Source organism: Pogona vitticeps, chromosome ZW-PAR (assembly GCF_051106095.1).
Source record: "Pogona vitticeps strain Pit_001003342236 chromosome ZW-PAR, PviZW2.1, whole genome shotgun sequence".
Taxonomy (NCBI): Eukaryota; Metazoa; Chordata; class Lepidosauria; order Squamata; family Agamidae; genus Pogona; species Pogona vitticeps.
This window is the reverse complement of record NC_135800.1, coordinates 6445808-6468941: the sequence shown is the minus strand read 5'-3', so window position 1 is coordinate 6468941 and position 23134 is coordinate 6445808. Positions and strand designations below refer to the sequence as shown.

Here is a 23134-nt window from a genome sequence, read left to right as displayed (position 1 = left end):
AGGGTCTTAGAGACCCCTTCCAACTCCCAAAGAGGGAGAACTACTATCTAAGATGCTATAATCGCTGCCGCTTACCTTCCCATCACCTCCTGGGGATTTTACTCAACGGTCCAGCCACTGCTTCAGCTTGACCTGGCAACCTTGGGGTGCATCGAGGGGTCCCGTTTGGGCCTGTGGGGTCCTTTCAGAAAGCTCCCACAGCATCAAGGAATGGAGAAGGTTGGCGGCTGCCAGGCTAGCCCTCATTTCCCTTTTTTCAATTCTCGGCAATGGGGAGTAACTGTGTTTGCTTGTAGAGGTGACACTTTAGCCACGGGTTTTATGTCCTGTTGTGGAGGAATAACTTTTATATAACATAACCTTTTGGGCATCTGGAGAAGCAACGAAGTGGGCTATTTAAATTAAAGAATTTAAATGTAAAATTGAAGAAGCCACAGAGCTTACTTTTTTCATTGCCCTGTTTAGTTGCTGTGATTTGGAAGGGGGGGGAGCAGCATTGAATGGTTCCCCATGGACCACACACCTTTCTCTCATCCTCATGTGAGCCTCATTCCGTGTGATTAGGCGGGTTAGGCCTTTTTGAAAGACGCTCGCTCTCCGCTCATGTGTTTGTGTACATGCACCGGGATGGGAAACGGGCTGTCATTCTGCCAAGTGGTGCAGAAAACAGAGCTGGGTGCCAGAGAGCTGATTGACGTATGAGAGCATCTCTGTCATTGCCGATCCTCTTACCTGGTTGGACGGGCACAGCGTCGGTGCCCAAGGGGGGGAGTGACCTTGGCTACGCCTTCCCCACTGATTAACCGCAGGCACAGTCTTACCGGGCCATTAGCCTCCTCCTGATTCAAGTGCGGACATCCAAAAGGAGCATTCGGACCAGCGTCTGCTTACTCAGTTTATGCCTGATGAAGTGGACTTGTCCACGAAAGCTTGCATTAAAAATATATAAAAATTCGTCTTTTAAGGTGCCACCACATTTTCATCTTTTTTAAAAAAAAACCTTTTTCTTCCTGTTTTGCTTTTACCCGTAATCGATTTATGTCATTCCATTTATATCCCTTTTCCCTCAAAAGAGCCGAAAGCAGCTGTCGGGGCTCACTCTCTTGCCTTACGTTTCTCTTCACAACAATAGCCCTCCCCCCAACAGTCTGACACCCCAAATCAGTATTTAGCTCTCTTTTAGCATCGTGAAAAGTTCTGTGTCTTTTTAAAAATTATTGTCAAGGTTCTAGTCCCGAATGCTGAAAACAGTTGAGCGGATGAAGTTTTCCAGATGCTATCGCAGGTTTTCTTCCAGGAGAGGAGAGCGGAGGGGGAGAAGGGTGGGTTGGGCGTTGTGTAGGGATTGCAAGTGGGATCTGTACCATTTCTGAGCAAGTCAAAAGAATTTCACCTTAAGAAAACCTCTTTCTTTCTCTGTAGGTCCTAACATCCAAGATACTCATTATTCAAAACTGGAAGTGGATTTGTTGCCACTTCTTTTTTCTTTTTGTTTATTTATTTTTTCCATGGGGCATTTTTTTTTTTGGCGCTCCTTGAGGTCTCTCGTCCTCCCCGAAAGATTTTTGACCGCTGTCCTAGAAAGAAGCACCCATATATATCCCTGTATGCTGAGAACTGTCAAACATGGCGTGAGAATTATCCATCCCACGTGCCCAGGGGATTATGTTCCAGAAGAGAGGTGTGGGATGCAGAGTTCCTTCCCACCTACCCCCACATACATATACACCCCCCACGCCCACAGGCCGGAAAACTAGCCCTCTGGCTCAGCTGGCAGACCTGCAGCCACAAAAAAACGCATATCCTGTTAATTTCCTCCATGGGCTCTGCACATCCCTAGAGGCGCTCTTGGCCTTAGACCACCTCCATCCGATAGGTGTGGGGGCTGATCCCCTCCAGGCATCTCCAAGGAGATCCGGGCACACCCTTTGCGCAGGCTGCTTGTCTCTCTCTCTCTCTCTCTCTCTCTCTCTTTTCCTCTCTCCCTCTCCCTGTTGAGCTGGAGGGAAGGAAGGAAGGAGGAACTTAAGAACCTGGAAGGGGTGGGGAGCATCCCAAGGCAAAAAGCGAGAGAGCGAGAGCGTGTGTGTGTGTCATATCCAGAGTCCTTTTCTCCAGCAGTCACATCTGAGCGGCTGGCCGCAGCTGTCGAGGGGAGATCCCTCCTGTGATTCCTTCCCCCCCTTCCCTCCATCCATGTTCTGGAAGAATGAGACCTCCACCCCTCAGCCGGAGGGTGAGCAGCCAAGGACCGAGGTGAGAAGGCTGGCATGGGGGGGCGGGTGGCATTCGTGGTGGCTGGGGAACCAGAGCTTCGGAGAGGCAAGGAAGATGGGTAGATTCTTCCAGCCCATCTAAGAAGAAGAAGAAGAGGGGAATGGGGTGGGGTGGGGAGAAATGAGCCCCACACGATCTTTGGGTCCTGATCCCCCAAAGAAGAGGGTGGGTCTCCTCCTCCTTCCTCTTTCCTGGGGAGGCCGGCAGGCTGTTCCCCGGCTGCCAGTCGGATGGGATCTATTGGGGAGAAAAGGGCACCACTGCACACTTTTCCATTTTTTGGCAGAGAGAAAGAGAGAGACCGGCTCATTTGGGGGGGGGGGGGGTCAGCCCTGAACAGACGAGGCAGGCGGCTCCCCTAAAGGGGAAGGGTCTTGCCTGCCTTCCTCTCTCGCTTTTCTATCGGTGTGTGTGCGGGTTCTGGGCTTCAAACTTGCTGCCTTTTCCCCCCCCTTGAGCTGGAGTGCATTTGGGGGGGGGTGTCAAGGTCTTTGCCTTGGGGGTGTGGAGAGAGACTCTCCCCCTTCTGCTTTTCTTTTAAAAAAAACATGTATATATATATTAGTTCTTTCTTTTTTGGGGGGTTGTCATTCTCTCTTTTCGAGGTGACCCCTCTCTTTTCGAGTATATCTCTCTCGTTGTGGATTGGGGGGGTGTCTCAGAAAGACGTGTCTTAGATTGCCCGAGTTGGGGGCGTGGGGGGGGAGAAGAGAGGAAGGAAGAGAAAGTGCAACTTCTGGGGTGTGGGGGGAGGAGGCGGAGACCCTCTAATTGCCGCCTTGGGGGCTGCCCCTCCGACTGCGGCGGCGTGATTGACAGGCTGCGGTCGCGTATGTGGGGCGGTGGGGGGGAAGGAAGGAGGCTCTCCTTTCGGGCCGGCTGCGCCGCGGCTAATTGCAGGTGCTTCGGGGCGGCGACTGCCGAGGAGAAGGTGGCGGCGGTGTCGGCGGCGACTCCGGCTTCGCCGCGCCGCGATCCCTTGGCTAGCCGCTTTCCAAAGCCCCCCCTCTCCTCCTCCTCCTCCGTCTCGCCCCCCCCGGCGCAAGTTGCTCCCTTAAGCAGCCCCACCGCCTCTGCCTCCTTCTCCTCCCGCCCCCTCTGTCCTCTCTCTCCCCCCCCCCCGTCTCATTTTGATCGACGCCATTTCTATGGCGGCTGCAAGCCTAGGCTGGAGGTGCTGGACCGCGTTGGTCTAGGAGAAGGCCCCCCCCATGGAGCCCCACCGAGAGTAAAACCCCATCGGGAGCCTCCATCCGCCGCCCTCTCTCCCGCCTATCGCGGCCACCGCGGTCCCTCTCCTCCTCCCAGCGCCTTGGCGGATGGTAAGGGGACTTCCGACGGGGCGGACGGAGCTGGCTGGAGATGGGGGGGAGAGAGAGAGAGAAGGAAGGAAGGGGGGAAAGAGATGGGGACCATGTGGGGGGGCTCCCTGATGTGCACCCCCTGGGTTTTGGGGATGCCCCTTCCCTCTCCCTCCTGATGGGCACCGTCGGGTCACCCCCCCGGGGCTTTCTCGGCTTCTCCCGCAGGCCCAGCCGGACGGCGAGGCGCTCCCGGGCGCCCTGGAGAAAGAGGAGGCGCGCTCCGGGGCCAGCACCCCCTCCACCCCGTCGGTCTGCTCGCCGCCCTCGTCGGCCGCCTCCTCCCTGCCCTCGGGGCCCAAGAACGTCTGCTCCAGCTGCGGCCTCGAGATCCTGGACCGGTACCTGCTCAAGGTGAGCAGGGGCGCAGCCCTGGCCGGGAGGAGGAGGAAGGAGGAAGGAGGGGGAGATGGAGGGGATTGGGGGCCGGCAGGGCAGGGCCGGCCCTGGGGTGGGGTGGGGTGGAGGGGGCTCCCCCGGAGGTCCTGCCCTGGCCTGACCTGCTCCTGCTTCCACCGGGCAGGTGAACAACCTCACCTGGCACGTCCGTTGCCTGGAATGCTCCGTCTGCCGGACGTCGCTCCGCCAGCAGAACAGCTGCTACGTGAAGAACAAGGAGATTTTCTGTAAAATGGACTATTTCAGGTAGGCGCCCGGAGGAAAAGCCCTCTTCCCCCCCCCCCCCAAGGTGCTTGCGGGGCGCTGGAGAGGAGGGTTGGATCCGGCCCGAGGCCTCTTCTTGGGGACAGGGGGCTCCCCTTCCTCTCCCCACCTCGGGCCGATGACTTTGTCTCCCGGGAAGGTTGCGTTAAAGCGAAGTGGGTTTTTTTTTTCCATCCAGGGACGGATGGAGGGGGTGTGTGTCAGTCCACGTGGTTTTTTTAAGCCGCGTCCACACGCGTTTGGGCGAGTTTTACCCCAGAGGTGAAAGAAGGGCGTTTGCTTCTCCCTGAAGACGGGAAAGAAACGCTTCCCCGGTTTTTTCCCCCCCAGCGGGGAGGCGCCTGAGTCTATTTGGGCCAAAAAGAAAAAGAAAAAGAAAAAAGAGCAAACCAACCGACGAACAAACCTGTGTGACCTGGAAAACTACCGCTTGGTTTATAGAGTTTGCTGCGGTTCGCCAGCCAGTTTAGGACCAGTTGATTCTTGCGCAGGGACTGGGAGAGACTTTTGAAACTTGGGGGACAGGACCGATTCTCTCCCCCTTTCCTCTTTAATCCCCCCCTCCGTGGCTCCAAAATTAGGAGGAGAGGTATCCCTCCATCTCGGACACACAGAGGCAGGCTGGCATTCTCCAATAACTGTGCTTGGAATAGCGACTGAAACCGGGTTAAATAAATCCGGAATATATCGACATATAGAAACCGCTTTTCCCCCCCTTGCTTAGGGACAGACCCGGAACAACGGGCGCGGGAAACAGAAGGGCCGAAATATTGGTTTTGATTGAGCTGGGGTTTCATGGGGCTGTGGGGTGGGGGGGACGGGGAAACTCTACACGTGGGAACCTGGCGCGATTTGACAGCGGGGGCGGAAGAGGGTCCAAACTCCTCCACGCTTGCCCCTTCTCCGCGAACCCGTCTTCAGGTCCCCATCCGTGTGGCTTTTTTTGGGGGGGGGTCGCCTGGAGGGCGAGGAGGGGGGCTCCGGCTCCGTCTGTTTCCCGTGAAAACCAGCGAGGAGGGGTTAAATTCGGAGTGGCGGCGGGAGATTTGGGGCGTGAGGAGTGGCGAACCGGTGGGTGCTTTGGGGGGGGGACGTTGCGTGCGAGAGGGCTTGTCTGAAAATCGATAACTAAATCGAACCGGGGTGATGGAGGGTGGAACCGGTGATGGGTGTGGCCCAGACCCAGATGCGTGTTATCTGTTTGTGTGAATGCGTAAGTTAGAGGGCAGAATTGGAATGGTGCTCGGGGACAGTTCGGAATACCTTATCTTTTATTTATTTGCCTTTTTTTTGGGGGGGGGGCTGAAACTTTTAGGGGGGCGGCTTGTGGGAATGCGTAGCGTCTGAAAAGATTTTTTTTCCCCTGCTCTCCTTCGAGGCTGCAGAAACCGAGGAGGCCACTTCCCACCCCCTCCTCCACCGGCCCTCTCGGTCGGCTCCCCGTTTACACCCGAGTAGGAAACGGATTTCGTTCTGCTCGTAACAGGCAGACGGGCTGGCCCGGGATCGCCGCGGCTGCCAAGCCGGGGGGCCGTATGAACGCGCGGCGGGAGCGGGCCGCCCGCTCTCTCCTTGAAACACTTTCGGATCCGGATTGAGAAAACTTTTCCTTCTTCCCGGCAGTTCCCCCCACTCCCCCACCCCGGTTGTGTGTGTCCGTGTTTGTCCCAACAAATGCTAACCGTAGAAAAGGTGGGACCGCTCTGGCCCCTTTTCCCCGCATTCTCTTAGTCTCCCCAGAGCCGTGGGAAAAAAGCCATCATCTTCATCATCCTCTAATGACATGGGGGGAAATCTCAGTAGTTCAAAACCATGAAGATTAATAATAATAATAATAATAATAATAATAATAATAATAATAATAATAATAATAATAATAATAATAATAATAATAATCGTAAGAGGAGGAAGGGCGTCTGAAGCCCCCCCGGCGGTCTACCCTAAAGTTGATCGGACCGCTTTTGGTTTGACGCCGGATTCGTCAAGCAAACGGAAAATCCAGAAGTCTGCATGTTTGAATACTGTAGTTCAAAAAGAAGCCGCCCCATCCAGACAGAAGAAAAGGCGACGTGTTTGCTTCTCGCCGGAAGGCGCGGCAATTTTTTTTTTTTGTACTGTAATTGGTTAACTGTAATTGCAATTCCCCTTTCCTAACAGTTTTGTCGTTTCTGGACGCTTTCTTTTTTCTTTTCTTTTCTTTTTTTCCCCTTGCGTTATTTGATGCCTTGCACGTCAGCGCGCGGCGCCTGCAACTTCGTTTCTAAATTTCCACCTTTATCCAAGGTCTCGAATTTTTCATCTTTAATTGCCTTTTTAAAATCGAACTCTTAAGAAAAGAAAAAAAAAACTTGGAGGAAAGAAACGAAGGCTTTCCCCTGGTTAGGAAGGTGAAGAGAGATTTCCAAGGATTTTTTCCCGACCCCAGTCGGACGCGGAGCCCTCACCCGTTTCTGACGGCCGCGCCCTGACACGCGTGTTGCGGCCGAACCTAGATTTTAACGACGGGGGGGGGGAGCGCTACGGCATCCAATCCCCCAGCCAGAGTTAGGGATCAAGCGCGCCGCGGAAACTTGTGCTTTTATTATTATTATTATTATTATTATTATTATTATTATTATTATTATTATTATTATTATTATTATTATTATTATTATTATTATTATTATTATTATTATTGGAAGTGAGAAGTTTCGATCGACGAGGCTTTAAATCGAGTATTTACCTGTAAAATAAAGCTTCCAGGCGTGCTACTTACGAGTAGCTGGATCAGGGTTTGCCAGTAAGTATGCAGCACCCGTTCCCGTCACTGGATTATGATCCCCCCCCCTGTAAACAAAAATTATGCGGTGGGAATAAACGCTTCTTAAGAATCCCACCCCCGTCCCAGCTAAAAACCTCAGCATCCGAAAGAGACCCCCCTGAGAAGCCGAGAAGGACGAGTGGATCTTATTTGTCTCGTTTGCTTTACTGGCCAACATTCCGGTGTGGGGAGACCGAATCGACCCCCTTTGGTGTTTACACGGCGCCAAACAGCTCCGCTTTGGGGAGGAAGGACAACCGTTTCCGGTTCAGATTTAGGAGCTGGATGAGAAGGCCTGGGGATGATGGGTTAGACGGTTCCCCCCCCCCAACCAGAAGGGTCGCATCCTCGAAATTTTAGAGGCTGAGAAAGTGCGTTGCGGAGACGGGACTCCCCAAATCTTTTCCCTTTTTAAGGGGTCCTCTTGGAAATGGAAGCTGCCAGTAGGAAAGGCAGGGAAGTTGAATAAGGCGCCATCCTCTGCAGACCTCTGTGAATGTCAGTCTCAGGGCTGGCCCTGTAGGATCGCGGCGCTGCGTCCTTGCGCGGAGCGGTGGGCATCTGAATAACGCCCGTAAAAACAAACAAACAAAAAACAATTAATTGACCACGGATTTCTGGACCACGAGAAAGAAAGAAGCTGATGAAGAAAACCCGAGAATTAGAATTATAGGAAAAATTGCTTCCATTTATCCTTGGCTGAATATATATTTCAGCTTTAGGAACAAAGCAAATCAAAATAAACAAACAAAGGATGGCGGGTGGAATAATTCACTTATCTTGTTGGGTTTCTTCTCTAACGCCTGGTTTCTGTGCTTCTGGTGGCGTTCTTGTCATTATCAAGACTTTGGTACCTTTTACATACTCCGCTCCTTGGGAAACAACCGGATGAAGAGCGCTCCCGATTCTCACGTTCAGCACTCCCGGAAGAAGACACGCATTCCGGAGGCGCCGAACGTGAGAATGGGGAATAAGCCCTTTTTTCACCGAGGGTGTGGCGCGCCCTCCGGGGGTCCTTTGCACCCCTCACCCTCGTTTTGATTATTTTCCGGGGACAAAAAAACGAAGCCTGGATTTGGGTTATATTTACCTGCGGGGGGGCGGGCGCGCGTTTCTTGTCCAATATTTTAGTCATTGAATATTTGATCGTTGAATATTTCGGGGACGGAGAAAGCGAGCAGGCCGTAGACCGCGCTGCCTCTCAAACCGACTTTGAGATGCGCCCGGGCGCAATTTCCGCGCGTCTCTGGGACCCTCCTTTGCGCAGTGAGTCGGGGCAGTGTGGAGGGAGGGAGGTGACCGGCCCGGAGGGTGTGTGTGTGTGTTGCTATAGATTTTCAAACCACAACAGAAATCGACTTAAGGCTTTCCAAAGGGAAAAGTTAGGGTGAGATAACAAACGCGTCGTCTTTAAGGGCATCACCAGACGCTTTGTAGTTTCCAAGCAAAATGCTCTGTCTTATCTCCTCCTGAGGAAATAAATCTAATTGAAACGCAAAATCCCTCTGATTGCTTTTGTGGGTGCATACCCCCACTGAATTCAACAGGGGGGGAACCTCTGAATCGATGGGCTTGTAGGCATCTATTTTATCTACCATGGATATAGTTTATCCATCGGTATAAAAAAGTGCCTAGTGAAAACGTAACTTCTGTGACCATTTATTGACCCCAAAACTATTCAAATCTTTACAAAAGCTTAAATGTCTGTGAAATATTTCTGAAGGAAGCAAGAAATGTGATTTCATGGTTGCTTAGCTCTTGACCTCCTCGCAACCAAGATTTGTCTTTTCTAAATATATTGAAATGCCCATTTTTTGAAAAAAAAATGTCCAGACTTAAATGTCCAGACTTAAGTGTCCAGTCTTAACCCTGACTGCAGAGCCTGGGATTCGTTATTATAAAAATAATAATGAATGAATGTTCATTCATTCATTATTATTTTTATAACCAGACTCCATGCTTTTTTGGGGATCTTCTTCTGTCCTGACATTTAGGGCCTTTACTTAAACCCTTTCCACACCCGACACATTGAGAGAAGGCTGGGTAGCTTTAAACTGATTTAGTTTTTGCCCTGCCCAGACAGGGACATAAATGGAGGGGCCATCAGGGACGAGAAAGACCCCACCCCACCCCATCTTGCTCATTCATGTCCCAGATCACCTTTGTAAATGGTAAGATTTCCTTGTGGGGTGTCAATTTTTTTAGTATTATATACAATTGTAATCCTGTATCTTACTACATGCATCCTGATCCAAAGATTTTTCACTGACTTCTCCCAATATGTTGTGGCATTTGCAGATGATTAATTTCTTCCCATTCTTTTGGGTTTTTAATCTCCCCCTCCTCCTGGAACATAATTTAAAAACATTAAAATGAGAAGGAATAAATAAAAGGCAGAAGGGATTTGGGGCCTATAGATGAAGTGAGGATGATGGGCTTAGCTCCAGGATGAGTGCCCAAAAGTTACGCAGTCAGGGTTGCTGTTCAATAAATTTTAGGAAAAAATGGGCAAACAACAAGGAGAAACAAGATTCTGTGTTCTTGCTAAGAGCTTCACTTTAAGCTGGAGGCATAAAACTGTTGCAAGACACAGAAGGAAATGGGATCATCTGGAGTGGGGAGCAGACTGCTAGTAAGAACGATTGCTTGTGCTCGGTTGTGCAAAGTTTCTGGTGACACAGAACGTTTCATCAGTCAGAAACGGGTTATTTTGTAACATTATGGAGCAAAGCACATGTCGCCTTGTAGACATTTTGAGAACATGCCTTATATAAAATTGAAGTCCCATTGATTTTGGAGGGGTTTGGTAGCTGAAGGATAATTTAAAACCAGGCTATCCGTACATAGTTTAGAGAACTAAGAAACGCCTTCTGAGTTTTTAGGAATGTTCTCCTGCAGCCTTCCCTAGACATTCTCAACAATATTTCAGTCTGGGACAGAGCGGTTTTCTACAATGTAAGATGGGTGGAATTTAAAATATTTCTCCAGCCCTCTGTATTTTGTGCTTTTACTGAGGCTGTCCACCAGACATCACTTCATCATCTTGGGCTTCTGTACTCTGAAATAAGCCCTGTTAAGTCTGTAGCCTTTACTTCCAGGCCGATAATTATATACACCTCCAGCGGGAGAAATCTCCATCATGAAAAGCGGCAACTCCACATTCACGTAACACACTTATCTGGAAATCCAGCCGAACGCCGTGGGGCTTATCTCGACGACCGCACTGTCATTTTTTATTTCATTCATCACTTCAGCTTCCAAGTGCATCGTGCCAACCCTTTAATATTAGTGCCTCAAAATAAAAGCAGAAAATTGATCATCAAGATAGAGACAATTCAAAGTGTTTAGGCTGCTATTCTTGAGAATTCCTTGAGAGTTAACACAGTTGAGTTCAGTGGGGTATATTCTGAGTCTACTAGGATGAAGATGCTGTTAATTCACATAAGCACCCATTGTTTGATAAATTGAAAAAGGCAATTTTAACCTTTGCTTCTTCGCTTATTTGGGAATATTTCCTCCAATAATAGCACACTGTAGCCGAAATCTATCTTCTCTTATTTTTCAAGATCAAGTTATATCAGTGTTCTGAAAGTATTTGAGGGATTCAGCTTGCACGCTCCCCGATAGCTTCAGATACAACTTAAATTTGGTCCAGAGGTGGGAGAGACAAGTCCAGTCAAAGGAGAAAAAGCATGGGCCTGTTTGAGAGCAGCTAGAAAATTTTGCTAGCGAGGCACAGAAAGGTAACAGAGGAACATTTTGCAACAGACGATACCTGCCAGTTGGTATTCGGCATTTTACGTCATTGTTACAAATAGGGGAAATGGACGTCTGGCGGTAAAATTAATAATTGCTTATGAGAAATAGTCAGAAATAAATTCTGCATAAGGCAGAATGCCTGAGTCGCGTCAGACCCACCCGTAGGTAGAGAATGAAATATTGGTCCATGTTTGTTAGGGAGGGGGAGAGTATGGTGGAGTGAATTTGTTCTAGAAGTTTAATTAAAAAACAATTTAATGAGACTGTAATGGAGTCAGAAACTGCTTCGTTTCTGAAATAAAGCAAAATCATTTTATTTATTTAAAATATTTTTATCCCCGCCTTTCTCCTCAAAAGGACCCGAGGCATTTCACATCATTAAAAGGATAATATAAAAAGCTAAAAACAGGAAGTGTTCAAATATTTAAAGAGAATTAAACAAGTATCATATTAAAAGTGGTAAATAAAATCAATTCCAAAGACACATTTAAAAGCAACAGAGCAGAAAACTCCAGTCAGGTAGCCAGTCACTAAGGTGAAGCCTGTCTGAAGAGAAAGGTGTTTTCCTGCTTGTGGAAGGACAGCAAAGATGGGGCCAGGCTGGTCTCCTGTGGGAGGGAGTTCCAGAGTCTGGGAGCAGACACAGAGAAGGCCCTTTCCCCACCAAATGCGCCGGTGAGGGTTGTGGGATCAAGAGGAAGGACACTCCTGATGCTTTTAATGGTGGGACAGGCTCATGGAGGAAAATGTGATCTTTTAAATAGCTTGGACCCAAGCTATTGCACTGTGGATGAGGGTTTCTGGCCCTCTGATTGAGAAGCTTGTTCCCTATAGCTCGGAAGAGTGATGTTCTTGACTACAAATCTCAGAATCCTGGCTGGGAGTTGTAGTTTAAATATATACCTTTCCTGAGCACAGTATTTCCTTTAACCCAACGATGTTTACGTTGGCATCTGTTCCTCCTTGCTAAGAGGTTCAGATCAGATTCCTTCTGTCTGATTCTTATTTCTTTTCTTTGCTAAGCTCTGGTGTGACCGATCATTTCTGGAGGGAGATTCTTGACACACACCCCTCCAGACTTGAGGCAAAGATGAGTTGTTTAAATTAAACACATCCTGAGCCACTGCACGGATGTGTCCCTGTTGTCTAGCAACATCCACAAGTCAAATGCAGCACTATATATTTAGGTGGTTTTTTTTGGGGGGGTATGTAGATCTGGAAAATATCACATTTTGTCTCAGTTCCCCATCTGTGGAAATGTGGATTTGAAACTGGTATTGTCTCTGAGAAATAATCACAGGACCTGCTCAGACAGACCTAATTAGGGGAAAATTTATTTGCATTATTTCCAGAGTCTGGAATATATATACTGTATACAGTTCCTTTTCTGATTCTGTCACCTCAATCGTCCTGGCTGGCACTTGCTAATTCGGTTGTCTTGATATTCAATAACTGAGATTGGAACTAAATTTGAAAAGTATTTTTTTAAAAGAGTTATAAGCTTTTCTTTCCAAACAAGCCTTTTTAAAATGATAGTTCTGGGTTCAACACTAACGAAATTTATTAAACAGAAGTCCATGTTCATTGCTAGAAGGTGTTTTTAATGGCAGTTCCAGCGTGTTACTGAATCAGTAAAGGGGAAAAGGCAATGTTAATCAGCAAAGCCCTTAACTGGTTAAATACCCGCCTTCCCTAATTAAATCTGGCCCCCAAACATTAATCAACGGAAGTTGATTAGTGAACATCCTACATGGGGAAAAGCATGTAACTGCTAGCTAAATTATTTGTATGAGACCAAGAAGAAGCTTAATTCTTCATCTTGTATGGGAGAAGGTGGAGACTTTTCTTAAAGGGACTTGAACTATTTTGAAAAATTAATTAATGAAGTTCGTTTTTTGTGTGTGCGGTTGCACAGATTTAGCCGTGCGCAGCTTCGCTGCTGCTTTCTCCATATGCAAGAAATTAGCGCGCCCTCAGCTCTCTCTCCTGTCACTTTCCTTGCTTTCCTTACCGACTTTCTTTTTCTTTTCCAAATTGGGCCTCGGTTTTTTGTTCTGGCAAAAATCTTCACGACATTTGAAAAAGCAACAACAAACAAACAGAGACAGATCCTGCCTCAGCTGTGCCAGGATTCATTACTGAAGAAGAGAGGACAAGATCTGCTCAAAGCGAAGTGATGCACTCCAGGATGAGTTTCCATTGCTTTGGGCTGCCAAGGGCTTCTGAAAAAAGGGGCCCATCTCGGGCGTTAGGTGTAAGGATGAGTGCCCAGCCAGAGATAAAATTATTTGCCCCAAACCAGCTGTAGTTCCTGGAGCCAGTTCCAAGGAACTTATTATCCCTTGTTTTGTTTTATTTTTTCCCCCACTTTCTCTTTTGCTCCACATTTAGTGGAAATTCATTTCAACGGCTGGGATTTCAGCCTAGAAGTGCTGAGCCCCCTCAGCCGACCCCATTCCCCCCACCCGTTTTACTGCCCCCCCGTTGCCAAAGTTAGTAGGGGAACAAAAGCCCCCGGTTCCAAAGAGACATCTTAGAAGGCGGGACACGACCAGAGCCAATATCTGCTGGTGCAGAACGAGGACTTGTGCCAACGAGCCAAAGCATGTGGAAGGACTTGGCATCGTCATGCGCACCCACTTACCCTCCTCATCTCTTGGGCTTTGAGCAGATTTGATTTGGAGGGAGGGGGGGAAATGGCTTCCCTGTCTAGACTCTCAACATGGCACCAGCCGGATCCTTAAAATTATGGAATCCATTCACCCAGGACCACCCTAATGCATGAGATGAACCCAGGGCCCAATCTGGTTACCGTGGGCATCTCAAATATCTTCTGTAACAGCCCCCCTTCTTTTCTCATGGAACTCTTTCTCAATGATTTTCCCAGTGTACTTTGTGGGCATCCGTGGTGCTAAGAGATCCAGGCGGTTCTTAGCTTACGGATGCCGTATATCTTTGGATTCAAGGCTCTTGCCCGTCCTGCTTAGGTGGATCAAGAGGTAAAGGGCTTCCATGATCAGCGTTTCAGGCTGGAATATACCCCTTGTTAAAGAAGGTGGGCCCATTTCACTCCTGAATGTGAAGAGGAGGTTTCATTCGGTTGGGTGCGGCCTGTGCTGATGGCTTCTTCCCTTGTCTTCTTCTCCCTCCCCAGCCGGTTCGGTACCAAATGCGCCCGTTGCGGGAGAGAGATCTACGCCAGCGACTGGGTCAGAAGAGCCCGCGGCAATGCCTACCACTTGGCCTGCTTCGCTTGTTTCTCCTGCAAACGGCAGCTGTCCACTGGAGAGGAGTTTGGCCTGGTGGAGGAGAAGGTCCTGTGCAGGATTCATTACGACACCATGATCGAAAACCTTAAGCGGGCGGCCGAGAACGGTATGTGGACCCTTCGCAAGATGCCCCCTTTCCAGTCTCTCTGGACTTCCCGTTGGTAGGCAGTTATTTCGGTGTAGTTCAGCTGGGTCGGAACACGTCGTTTCCCAAAAAGTCTAGGTCGTATTTTTCATTTTTAAAATTTCTTGTGTATTATTTCAAGGCTTAAGAAAACTTTCTTCTAGTAATCAGTAGTATTACGTGTCAAGCAAACACTTAGTGAGAACCCTCAGATTCAGTCCAAGAGAGGTTGGATCTTCTCCAGGGGGATTGACTAACCTTTACCAAACACTTGGTCCCTGTATTTGACACCTACTGTTTCTTCGTTGTTTGTTTAATACTATATTTCTCCATGTATAAGACTATACTTTTGTCTAAGATCTTTAGACTAAAAATGGAGGGCCATCTTATACACGGAAGTAAACTGAGGAGAGAACAAAAACAAGTGGAGGGGAAAGCAGGGATCAAAGCAATCCTGCAGCGCTTTGGATCCCTTTCCCCCCTACACTTGCTAAGCCCCACTTAGATTTCTTAATTTTGGATTAGAAAAGTGGGGGGCGTCTTATACATGGGAGCGTCTTATACATGGAAAAACATGGTATGTGATGATACTCCTCTAGCTGGCATGCAATGGGGTTTATTTGTTCACTAGCCATGAACGTTAACTCAGTGGAGTGCAGGATCTGAGACTTGGAGAGCCCACTTAGCCACCACGTTCACTCTGGGACCTTGGGCCGGCTGTCCCACACACACCCCACCATGAGCTTGTTCAGCAAAAGGTGGGATACTTGTCTCTGGTACAAGGATGATGTCGACCTGTAACTGCAGACAGCGGATGATTCTGCCACCAGGTGCTCGGCGAGGAAGGCCTTCAGGTTTTGAGAGCCAAGATTTTTTTTTTCCCCCCCGTGCGGAGGTGTGTTTTAGATCCTCTCTCAGAGCAAGTGTGTGCCCCCAGAAAATCTTCCCCATGATGGACGTGTCTTGGACTACAACGACCCTCATGCTGTGGGGATGGTGGATGCTGGGATTAATGATTTAAAGGGGCTGTTTCAAGTCATCGAAGAAGTCTGTGCAGTCCGTCAGACACAGATGACACTCGGACAGCAAAGCTTTGCATCGGAGGCTCACACCCGGCCGCTGTGAGTCACCCAGGAAGACCTTCCATGAACCTCCCTGGGCGAATTCTCAGGTAGCTGGAGCCGTGGACCGTTTTCCCTCTCAACAGCCCGAAGTCCCAAATCCAGCAAAGTACTACGAATGGGAACTCTGCCCGGAGCCCCAGTTCCTGCTGCCATATGAATGTTATTATTCACGTCTCTGACAGCTGAGAAAGCGCAAAACACACCCCTTTGAGTTTTATACCGTTTGTCATCTAAGAAGAGCCCTCCGGGACTCAACTAAAAGTCTGGAAGGCATAGGAAGAGCAGTGTGGCCTCCGATCAGACGGTCCTCTTGTCCGGCATCTTTCCCCAGAGCGGCCAGCCTCCCGCCCCATGGAGAAGACAACCGACAAGAGCCCCAGAGCATGAACGTTTAAGAACATCCATTTAAAAAACTCCCCGGAAAACTCCTTCTGTTTGTTTTTTTAAATCGAAATGCCATGGGGATTGTTGGCTTTTTATTCCTATTTTTGTGTTAATTTTTTTTTGCAATGGTTGTTTTTGGTGGTTGAAAAGGGGCTGGATGATGCTAAAGAAGAGGTGGCAAGGAATGTGGGTCTCTTGAAAATAATATTTTTTTTAAAAAAAGGCAGGGGGACAATGCCAAAGTGTTTGGAAACAGCTGGACCAGAGCAGTGTTTTTCAGCTGCTGAAAACACGTGGCATTTCAGGGTTTCTGTGTTTCCCTTTCCTCCCTGAAATCACAGCTTTGAGAAACTGAGAGAATAAAACAGGTCTCCGACAAGGGGATCAACGTGATTTTTTTCTGCAGCCCTGCTGTTTTCCTCCTGCTTCACAATAATGTGTGCATTGGGTCACCAAGAGATAAAAGTTTAACCAAGTGACAAGAAGTGGCCTTTCTCCATCCCCCCCCCCCAACATTTGCTGAGCAAATACAAGACAAGGATAAACCAGGCCATTTTTTTTTATTTTTTTTTTGCACAGCAGATGGAAACCATTTCAGGGGAAGGAGGTGGAGGAGAAGAGGAGGGGGGGAAAACCTGAAAATGAAAATAATCACTGTTTCTGTTTACAAGATTTAAGCCAAGAGATGAAAACACCAAATCAAAACAAGATGCCCGAGTGGGCTCAAGAAGGGGCTTGACAGTCTGAGTTGTTCGTTTGTGGTTCACCCTGGCCAGTGCGTTAGCAGCTCAAGTGGGGACCCCCGTTCACATGCTTTCTGGGCTCACGAAGCCTTACTGGGTGGCCCGTGGCTGCTTAAGTCAAAGTGGGTTTTCCTTGACCTCAGACCTCCCTCCGTCTGCGGATAAGCGAAACAGGGGCGATCCGCTCGGCAGGCCAAGGAACAGCTTGTAAGCAAGGCAGGCCAGGCAGCATTGCTATCTTCCATGAGTTACTTTCCTTGGTAATGAAGTTACATTTCAAAAGTCATGCAACTACTAGGAAGGACACCATTTCGACGGTGGGAGAGGCGACCCTTTCCGAAGTTAGTTTTGAAGGGCGTTTTGACTGCGGTGACCCCAGTTTCATGCCATTCTTATCATCATCACCATCACCACCATCATCATCCATGTTGTTTAAAGTGGCGAAAAGCATTAAGTAACCTTTCGTAATAACTTTGAAAAAGAACATTGTAACAAGTAACGGGAACAAATTATTTTTCAAAAAAAAGGGTAACAAGAAACAGGAACAAATGGTGTTTAAAAAGTCACAGCCAAGCGTTGCAGGAAGGAAAGAGCAAGTGATGGGGGGTGGGGAGACTGGGGACACACTCCCACTTTTTTAAGGGGGTGGAGAGGGTTTATAAGCTGGGTGGCCAGCTTTATATGGTCGTGCAGATGAGAAGGGACATCTGACTCTCCTAGCAGATGAGATGTAACAAGGTTGATGTGCTCTTACTCTTAGGTATGTCATGTCCAGACTCAGAAAGCCCTCCCATTTTTCTAGTTCTGTGCTCGCAGAGTTGACACCTACTGGTAATAGGACTCCCGCATGGTTGCAGGGCAGCCCCATTGAACGCAATCATGACTATCCTCCTAGGAATGAAAACCTTTTGGGGTTTGCTTTGGCGTGGCCGGTGAGAGAACGCACATGTCTGAGACGATTGTGTCTACGCACACACGTGCCTTTCCATAAAACGTGCATTGTCAAACTACGTTGTAACAGTTGCTTTCTTGAACACAGTAGCAATCCCAGTAGCACTGGATGGGTTTTTTGTGTCTTGTTTGCCATCAACCAGCCTCTCCTTTTCCACCGGCTGTGTGTCTGGGTGGTGAGCTATCCAGAAGATGGGAAATGCTAAAGACGTTTCCCTCTAAGTTATGCAAAACCATTTTTGGTGGGTAAGGGGTGGGTGATTGTTGTTTTATTCTTGTGTTGGAAGCGAGTACTTGCCCGGCGGCTGTTGTGGTGACTTGTCGAGGTGGTGGTGAGGCTTCTATTTCCCATCCTTATCGGCGCATTTTGCTTCAGAACTCCAGTTCCAAGCGTGGCTTTGTCTCCCCTCCTCCATCCTGCCTTGAGCTGGACGCGTGCGCGCGCGCACACACACACACACACACAAACTGGGCAGGCCCTGCCCTGTTGCCTCTCCCCATCCCTTCCTCTGCCTCAGGATGCTTGTTCCCAGAAGGAGAAAAGAGATGTCAGTGTGGAGGGCAGACGGTGGGCAGAGGCCGGGCAGCAGCTGGATGGGGTAGGGGCTGTGCCCTTTCCTGCCAGTTCCTGGGAGGGAAGGAAAAGACACACACACACACACACCCCTCCCCAGTAAAACAAGCGAAGGCAATTCCATTTTAATGTGTTAAGTTTCCTCTGGGAATATACAAAGCGGTTTCGCCTGTGCGCGTTCCTCCCCCCCCCGCAAAAAAAACCAAGAGAAAATAAACAGATGGTACTGAAGTTAAATCCCATTAATCATCCCACAGCAAAGAGTCAAATGGCTAAATAAAATGTAAAAAAAGGGGGGAAGAACTCCTTCAACTTGGGCCAAGATAATCACATCCTAAATCTCGCTTCTCCAAACTGTGAATCTCGGATGGCGGGAGAATGCCTGAGATGGATTCCCATAATTTCTGGAGCTTCCAGTGACTGTGCTGTGTGTCGTGGGTACTGAATGAGGAGTGGAATGGACAGCTGCGGAATGTTGTCCAACAGTACACCTTCTGCGAGGGGAGTGAAAGGTTCGTCTGTTTTGGGGTGCAGGACACTTATACAGCCTGAAGAAATGGCGAGGGGTTGGAAGAACACCTCCCCACCCCTGTCAAACTGTTTTGTTTGGAGACCCAGGAGAAGCCGCAGGTTGACGATGAGGTTATGTTTGATGGGACCAGTTACTCTAGTACTCTGTCCTCATCCATTTGCCATCTTTTCTTTAGTGTTCGCAAGCGGCTGAACTGTCAGGTGGACCTTCATTTCATTCACAATATGTGGAACGGGATTGCTGTCATGAGCCCAGGCAGTAATAATAGCCTTTTCTCCGCTTCTGTTTTCCCCATTAAAACCCTTGCAGTGGCTGATGAGGATGGGGAAAAAAATATACTAGGAGGAAATGCCACCCCCTCAAAAATGACTACCGGAGGACAGGTGGTGTCGAAGGAACGGCATGATCTCATATCCTGAGGTCTTTTTTATGAGCTTTCTGTCGGGGACATGAGGTCCTTCCAGTTCTTGGGGAAGGAGCGGAGGTTTTGAGGGCCAAGTGAAGACTCCCCCAAAAGAGTGTATTCTTAAAAGAAATCTGAGGAGGATGTGAAGACATGGGGGAAAGGTTGAGCAAGATGGGGTTGATTCTCCTTTGGCACCTGAGCAAAATGGCCCAAGGGCTTTCCATTCTGTTCCGAGCACAGAATGGAAACAGAAGAGTGCAGAAAACTCACAAAGCATCCTCGTGCCAAGCTGAATTCTTGGTCCATGAAGCCCTGTCTTGTCAACTCTTGACCGGCAGCCAGGCCTTTGGCCAGGAGGAGTCCTTTCCTAGCCCTAGCTGGAGAAGCTAGAGCTTGAATTTGGGATCGGGCAGGAGATCGCCGTTTAAGTGATAGCTCCTTCCCACGGATAGTACCTGATATTCCAGAGCCGTCTCCCCTCCGTATACTAGCTAGGCCTGACCACGTCCAGCTTCTGAAATGATATGAGATTGGAGGTGTGCTCTCCGATCTGCTGCCGTCACCAACATTGTGATGGTGGTGGGATCAGAATGAGTTACTCCCATGGTCATCGGGTTGGTCTTGTTGCATCAAGGATGTCAAAGGGCTCGTGGGTCCCTCGCCCCGCTTTCGGTCACCCACCTGCACCTCCCAACGGGACATGGCTTCGGAGTTGGGGTCTGGGCTCATCTTCCCTCCTCTTGCAGGTAATGGCATCACGTTGGAAGGGGCAGTGCCGTCCGAGCAAGACAGCCAGCCAAAACCGGCCAAGAGGGCACGGACCTCCTTCACGGCAGAGCAGCTGCAGGTAGGGAGCCCAGGTGGGCATGGAAGGAACCTCTCCAGAGAGGTCATGATAGGACGTGAGAGGAAGGGTGTGGGCACCATGGATGACTCTGCGTCTTCTCCTCCTCTTCCTAGGTCATGCAAGCACAGTTTGCTCAGGATAACAACCCTGACGCACAGACCCTTCAGAAGCTGGCAGACATGACGGGGCTGAGTCGGAGAGTTATTCAGGTGAGACCTCGCCCTTTCCCATCAGACCTCTTCTGTTAGGTCAGGTCAAAAGATCCACCCAGTATGACTTTCTCGATGGTGCCCCAAGGAATGTGCCAGGAAGCCCACAACAAGCAACAATGGAAATGTTAATCCCATTTCCAGCTTGTAGGATGCCTATGAGTGTTCTGCAGGTGGAGACGGCAGACACGGAATACTCACCCAACAGTCCACCTGCTCTGAGGAAAGTGAAAGGGCAATCTGATTCAGAGGACTTTGGGGAAGACACAGCATAGGCTGGGCTGTTGGAAATAAAAGGAGCTATGAGAGGGGAGCTAGGCTGTAAGAGCTGATTCCTGTGTTCAGACGAAGAATGGAGCACCTTCTTCATCATAAAGATTTCTCTCTCAAATGTCCTTTCTGGGGTGTGTGTGGGCTTTTGTGTTCCAGGTCTGGTTTCAGAACTGCAGAGCGCGGCATAAAAAGCACACACCTCAACACACGGTTCACCCCTCTGGAGGTTCACAGTCGCGCATCCCCTCGGTGTTGCCTGATGACATCCACTATTCTCCCTTTAGTAGCCCCGAAAGGGCTCGGATGGTGACACTCCACAGCTACATAGAAAGTAAGTGCTAGTACATGGGCTCTGAAAGCATAGGCTAAGAAATGGGGCCGGAACAGACGAGACAGATGTTGTAACAATTAAGATACAAGGCATATCTTCAAACCTGCCATGTTGCAAAATCAACAGGCAAATGGAACCTGTTGAAAAACTGTGAAAAACATTAGAGGATGATCACACCTCCTTTATGACTTCAGCCAGCTCTGCTTTTGATTGCAAAGTTCCTTGTCCTGTCGGTCTTGGTCTTGCAGGCAGAGGGTTTCTGTCAATAGTCCTGTGATGGTTGTTTGTGGGTCTCTGGCACAACAGAAAAAGGCCTGACTCTCCCTTGTCGTTCACAGGTCAAGTACAGTGTGGGCAAATTCACTGCCGTCTCCCGTACGCCGCCCCTCCTGTGCACCTGAAAGCTGACATGGAAGGACCCCTGTCGAGCCGGGGGGAGAAGGTAAAAGGCAGCTTTGCCCTTTAAGGACTCTTTGGGTGGAACTTTCCACAGCTCCAGATGTGAGAAGTGAAGGCTAGGCCCTGAGACTTCTGATTGGGGTTGTGAAGTGAGCAGCTGCTTTTGCCTTGAAGGCTTAGGGTGGTTTTGGGACCTGCCCAAATTCCTGGATTGAGTGATTGAAAGGTGGGAAGTGACCCCCTTGGATGACTTTGGATTTTTGGACCACAGATCGGTACACCAGCCAAGATGGATGAAACAGCCATATTCTTCTTTCTCCTATACATTTTTGTCTATGGCACACATACAGAGAGACACCCATCTCAAGGGACTCAGTATCAGCCAGGGTTTCTTAGGCCATTATTAGATGTAAAATATTGATGTAAAGTATCTGCTGTATTCTGAGAGGGCTTTACGACTCATGCGTTTCTGATGTGGTCCACTGAGTTTTCCCCCTCAATGGTTTTCCCAACAGGTCATCTTGTTCCAGTACTGACTCCCCCAGCCCCTCCCGATCTTCCAGGGATGCGCTTCACGGACACTGCTGCTAAGCCAGGTGTGGCGTTCGATTTGTGGCCACTAGCCAGGGCTGCTTTGGCCACCATGCTGTGGGGACTGAACTCCAGGATGCTTGGCTCCCCCTCTGACGTGTGAATCTCCTCCAGTCTCCGGGCGCTACCACCATCTGCAGAGGGCCTGCGTGTCATTCTTTACCTGCTCCTCCCTGGGGCGGGCTGACACCTACTGACTAGCAAAGGCTGGAGTCCTTTCTGACGTGATCGTCGACGTACGTGATCCAAAAGGCCTGGCGCCAGTCATCGGATGGAAGCGGGGTGGGTGGGTGGGTGGCCTCTGAAAAATTGAGCTATGGATATATTTGCCTAATTCAAGTTGTGTACATTGTGTTAAAATCACTCGGCCACCAGGGGGAAGGAATCAGCTGACAGGTGTAGGTTTTTGAGCCCCCCCCCAACGCAGAGCCGAAGAGGTTAAATTCTTTCCCTGTTCAATGATGTTGATAACAGGCCCTTGCTCTCCATCCCTCTGACAAGACAGGGGGCCTGAAACCCACTTGCTTGAGGAAATCCATCAAAACCTATTCTCCGGTGAACTTCTAATCCGGTTTCCTAGTAGATGGGTGTGGGATTAGTAGATAGGACTGAAACCTTTTAAACTCCTAGGAATAAGAACTAAACAGTGAGGGCTCAGGTGTTCCAAACACAGAGCAGAGAAAACCTTTAAATGTGTCCTGTTCCATTTTTAAATGTCCTTTCCCTCTTGGGTGCTCTTTGGCCCACAGGAGAAACATCGGGTGGGTACCAATGAATCGAACAACCAGATGGAAAGGCAGAGGTGCAGGTCCATATTTAAAAGTGAGAAGCCATTCCAATACCCTGTAGGAAGCTTCAGGTTCTACTCCTTGAGAACTCCAGGAGACACCCAGGATCAACCTTTCTTCAAACTCGAGAAATTTTTGTTTTAGTGCTGCCATGCTTCCCTCCCCACCATCTCCCCCCCCCCAAATTCCAGCAGTTTCACAGAACTGGAAACAATTCATCATTAATTCAGCCGATGCCTGTGGTAGATAAACGACGGTCCCGAGAATGTTAAAAGACGTCCCCGAATAATTAGGCCTATTTAGTCCAGCCAGTCTCGTTAGTGAGCTGACGTGTTTCCCTCTGACCGAGGGCATGGAGGAACCCCTTATCGGAGGTCATCTGTGTGCACTTGGAAGGGAAAAATAAATAAATAAAACAGAAGCCTGCGGAAAAGATGCTTTTCCAGCTAAGCGTGGCTCGTTCAGCGTTTGCCAGACGTGTTTTGTGGACTGGTAAAGAAAACCCACCCACCCAGAGTCAGGAATGGTTTAGTATTGGCAACAAAACTTTGTTTCATTTAAAAAAATCATTTTTCTTTTGTAATAATCAAGTTTCTAGCCCTTAAGAGTGAGGCAGAAAAGGGACGGACAGTGGGAACTCAGAAAGCGAAGCAAGATACAGAGATTTCCAGGAATTAAGGAGAGCAAACTTCCAGTGACCTTCGTCCCTCCATCCACACCTTGGCAAAC

The 23134-nt window shown here is 49.0% G+C and overlaps 1 protein-coding gene across 2 annotated transcripts; it reads left to right on the top strand.

Moving 5' to 3' along the window:
* The first annotated feature begins 2009 nt into the window (after positions 1-2009).
* LHX6 (LIM homeobox 6) lies at positions 2010-22963 on the top strand. 2 transcript variants are annotated; one of them, XM_020793460.3, is made up of 9 exons: positions 2010-2256; positions 3807-3992; positions 4162-4283; positions 14015-14235; positions 19714-19814; positions 19928-20023; positions 20453-20627; positions 20966-21069; positions 21542-22963. In XM_020793460.3, the coding sequence occupies exons 1-9, from the start codon at positions 2197-2199 to the stop codon at positions 21560-21562; spliced, it is 1086 nt and encodes a 361-aa protein (XP_020649119.3). In that variant the 5' UTR covers positions 2010-2196; the 3' UTR covers positions 21563-22963. The 2 variants fall into 2 exon arrangements, with proteins under 2 accessions (XP_020649119.3, XP_078238793.1); XM_078382667.1 differs by lacking the exon at positions 2010-2256 and adding an exon at positions 3474-3599.
* The last annotated feature ends 171 nt before the right edge of the window (positions 22964-23134 follow it).

What these genes read in the sequence shown, in the direction of transcription:
- LHX6 (XM_020793460.3), top strand. Translation starts at nt 2,197, where the DNA reads ATGTTCTGGAAGAATGAGACCTCCACCCCTCAGCCGGAGGGTGAGCAG. An exon ending in ACTCCACAGCTACATAGAAA is followed by an intron (nt 20,628 to 20,965) that starts GTAAGTGCTAGT and finishes TGTCGTTCACAG; the next exon opens with GTCAAGTACAGTGTGGGCAA. An exon ending in TGTCGAGCCGGGGGGAGAAG is followed by an intron (nt 21,070 to 21,541) that starts GTAAAAGGCAGC and finishes TTTTCCCAACAG; the next exon opens with GTCATCTTGTTCCAGTACTG.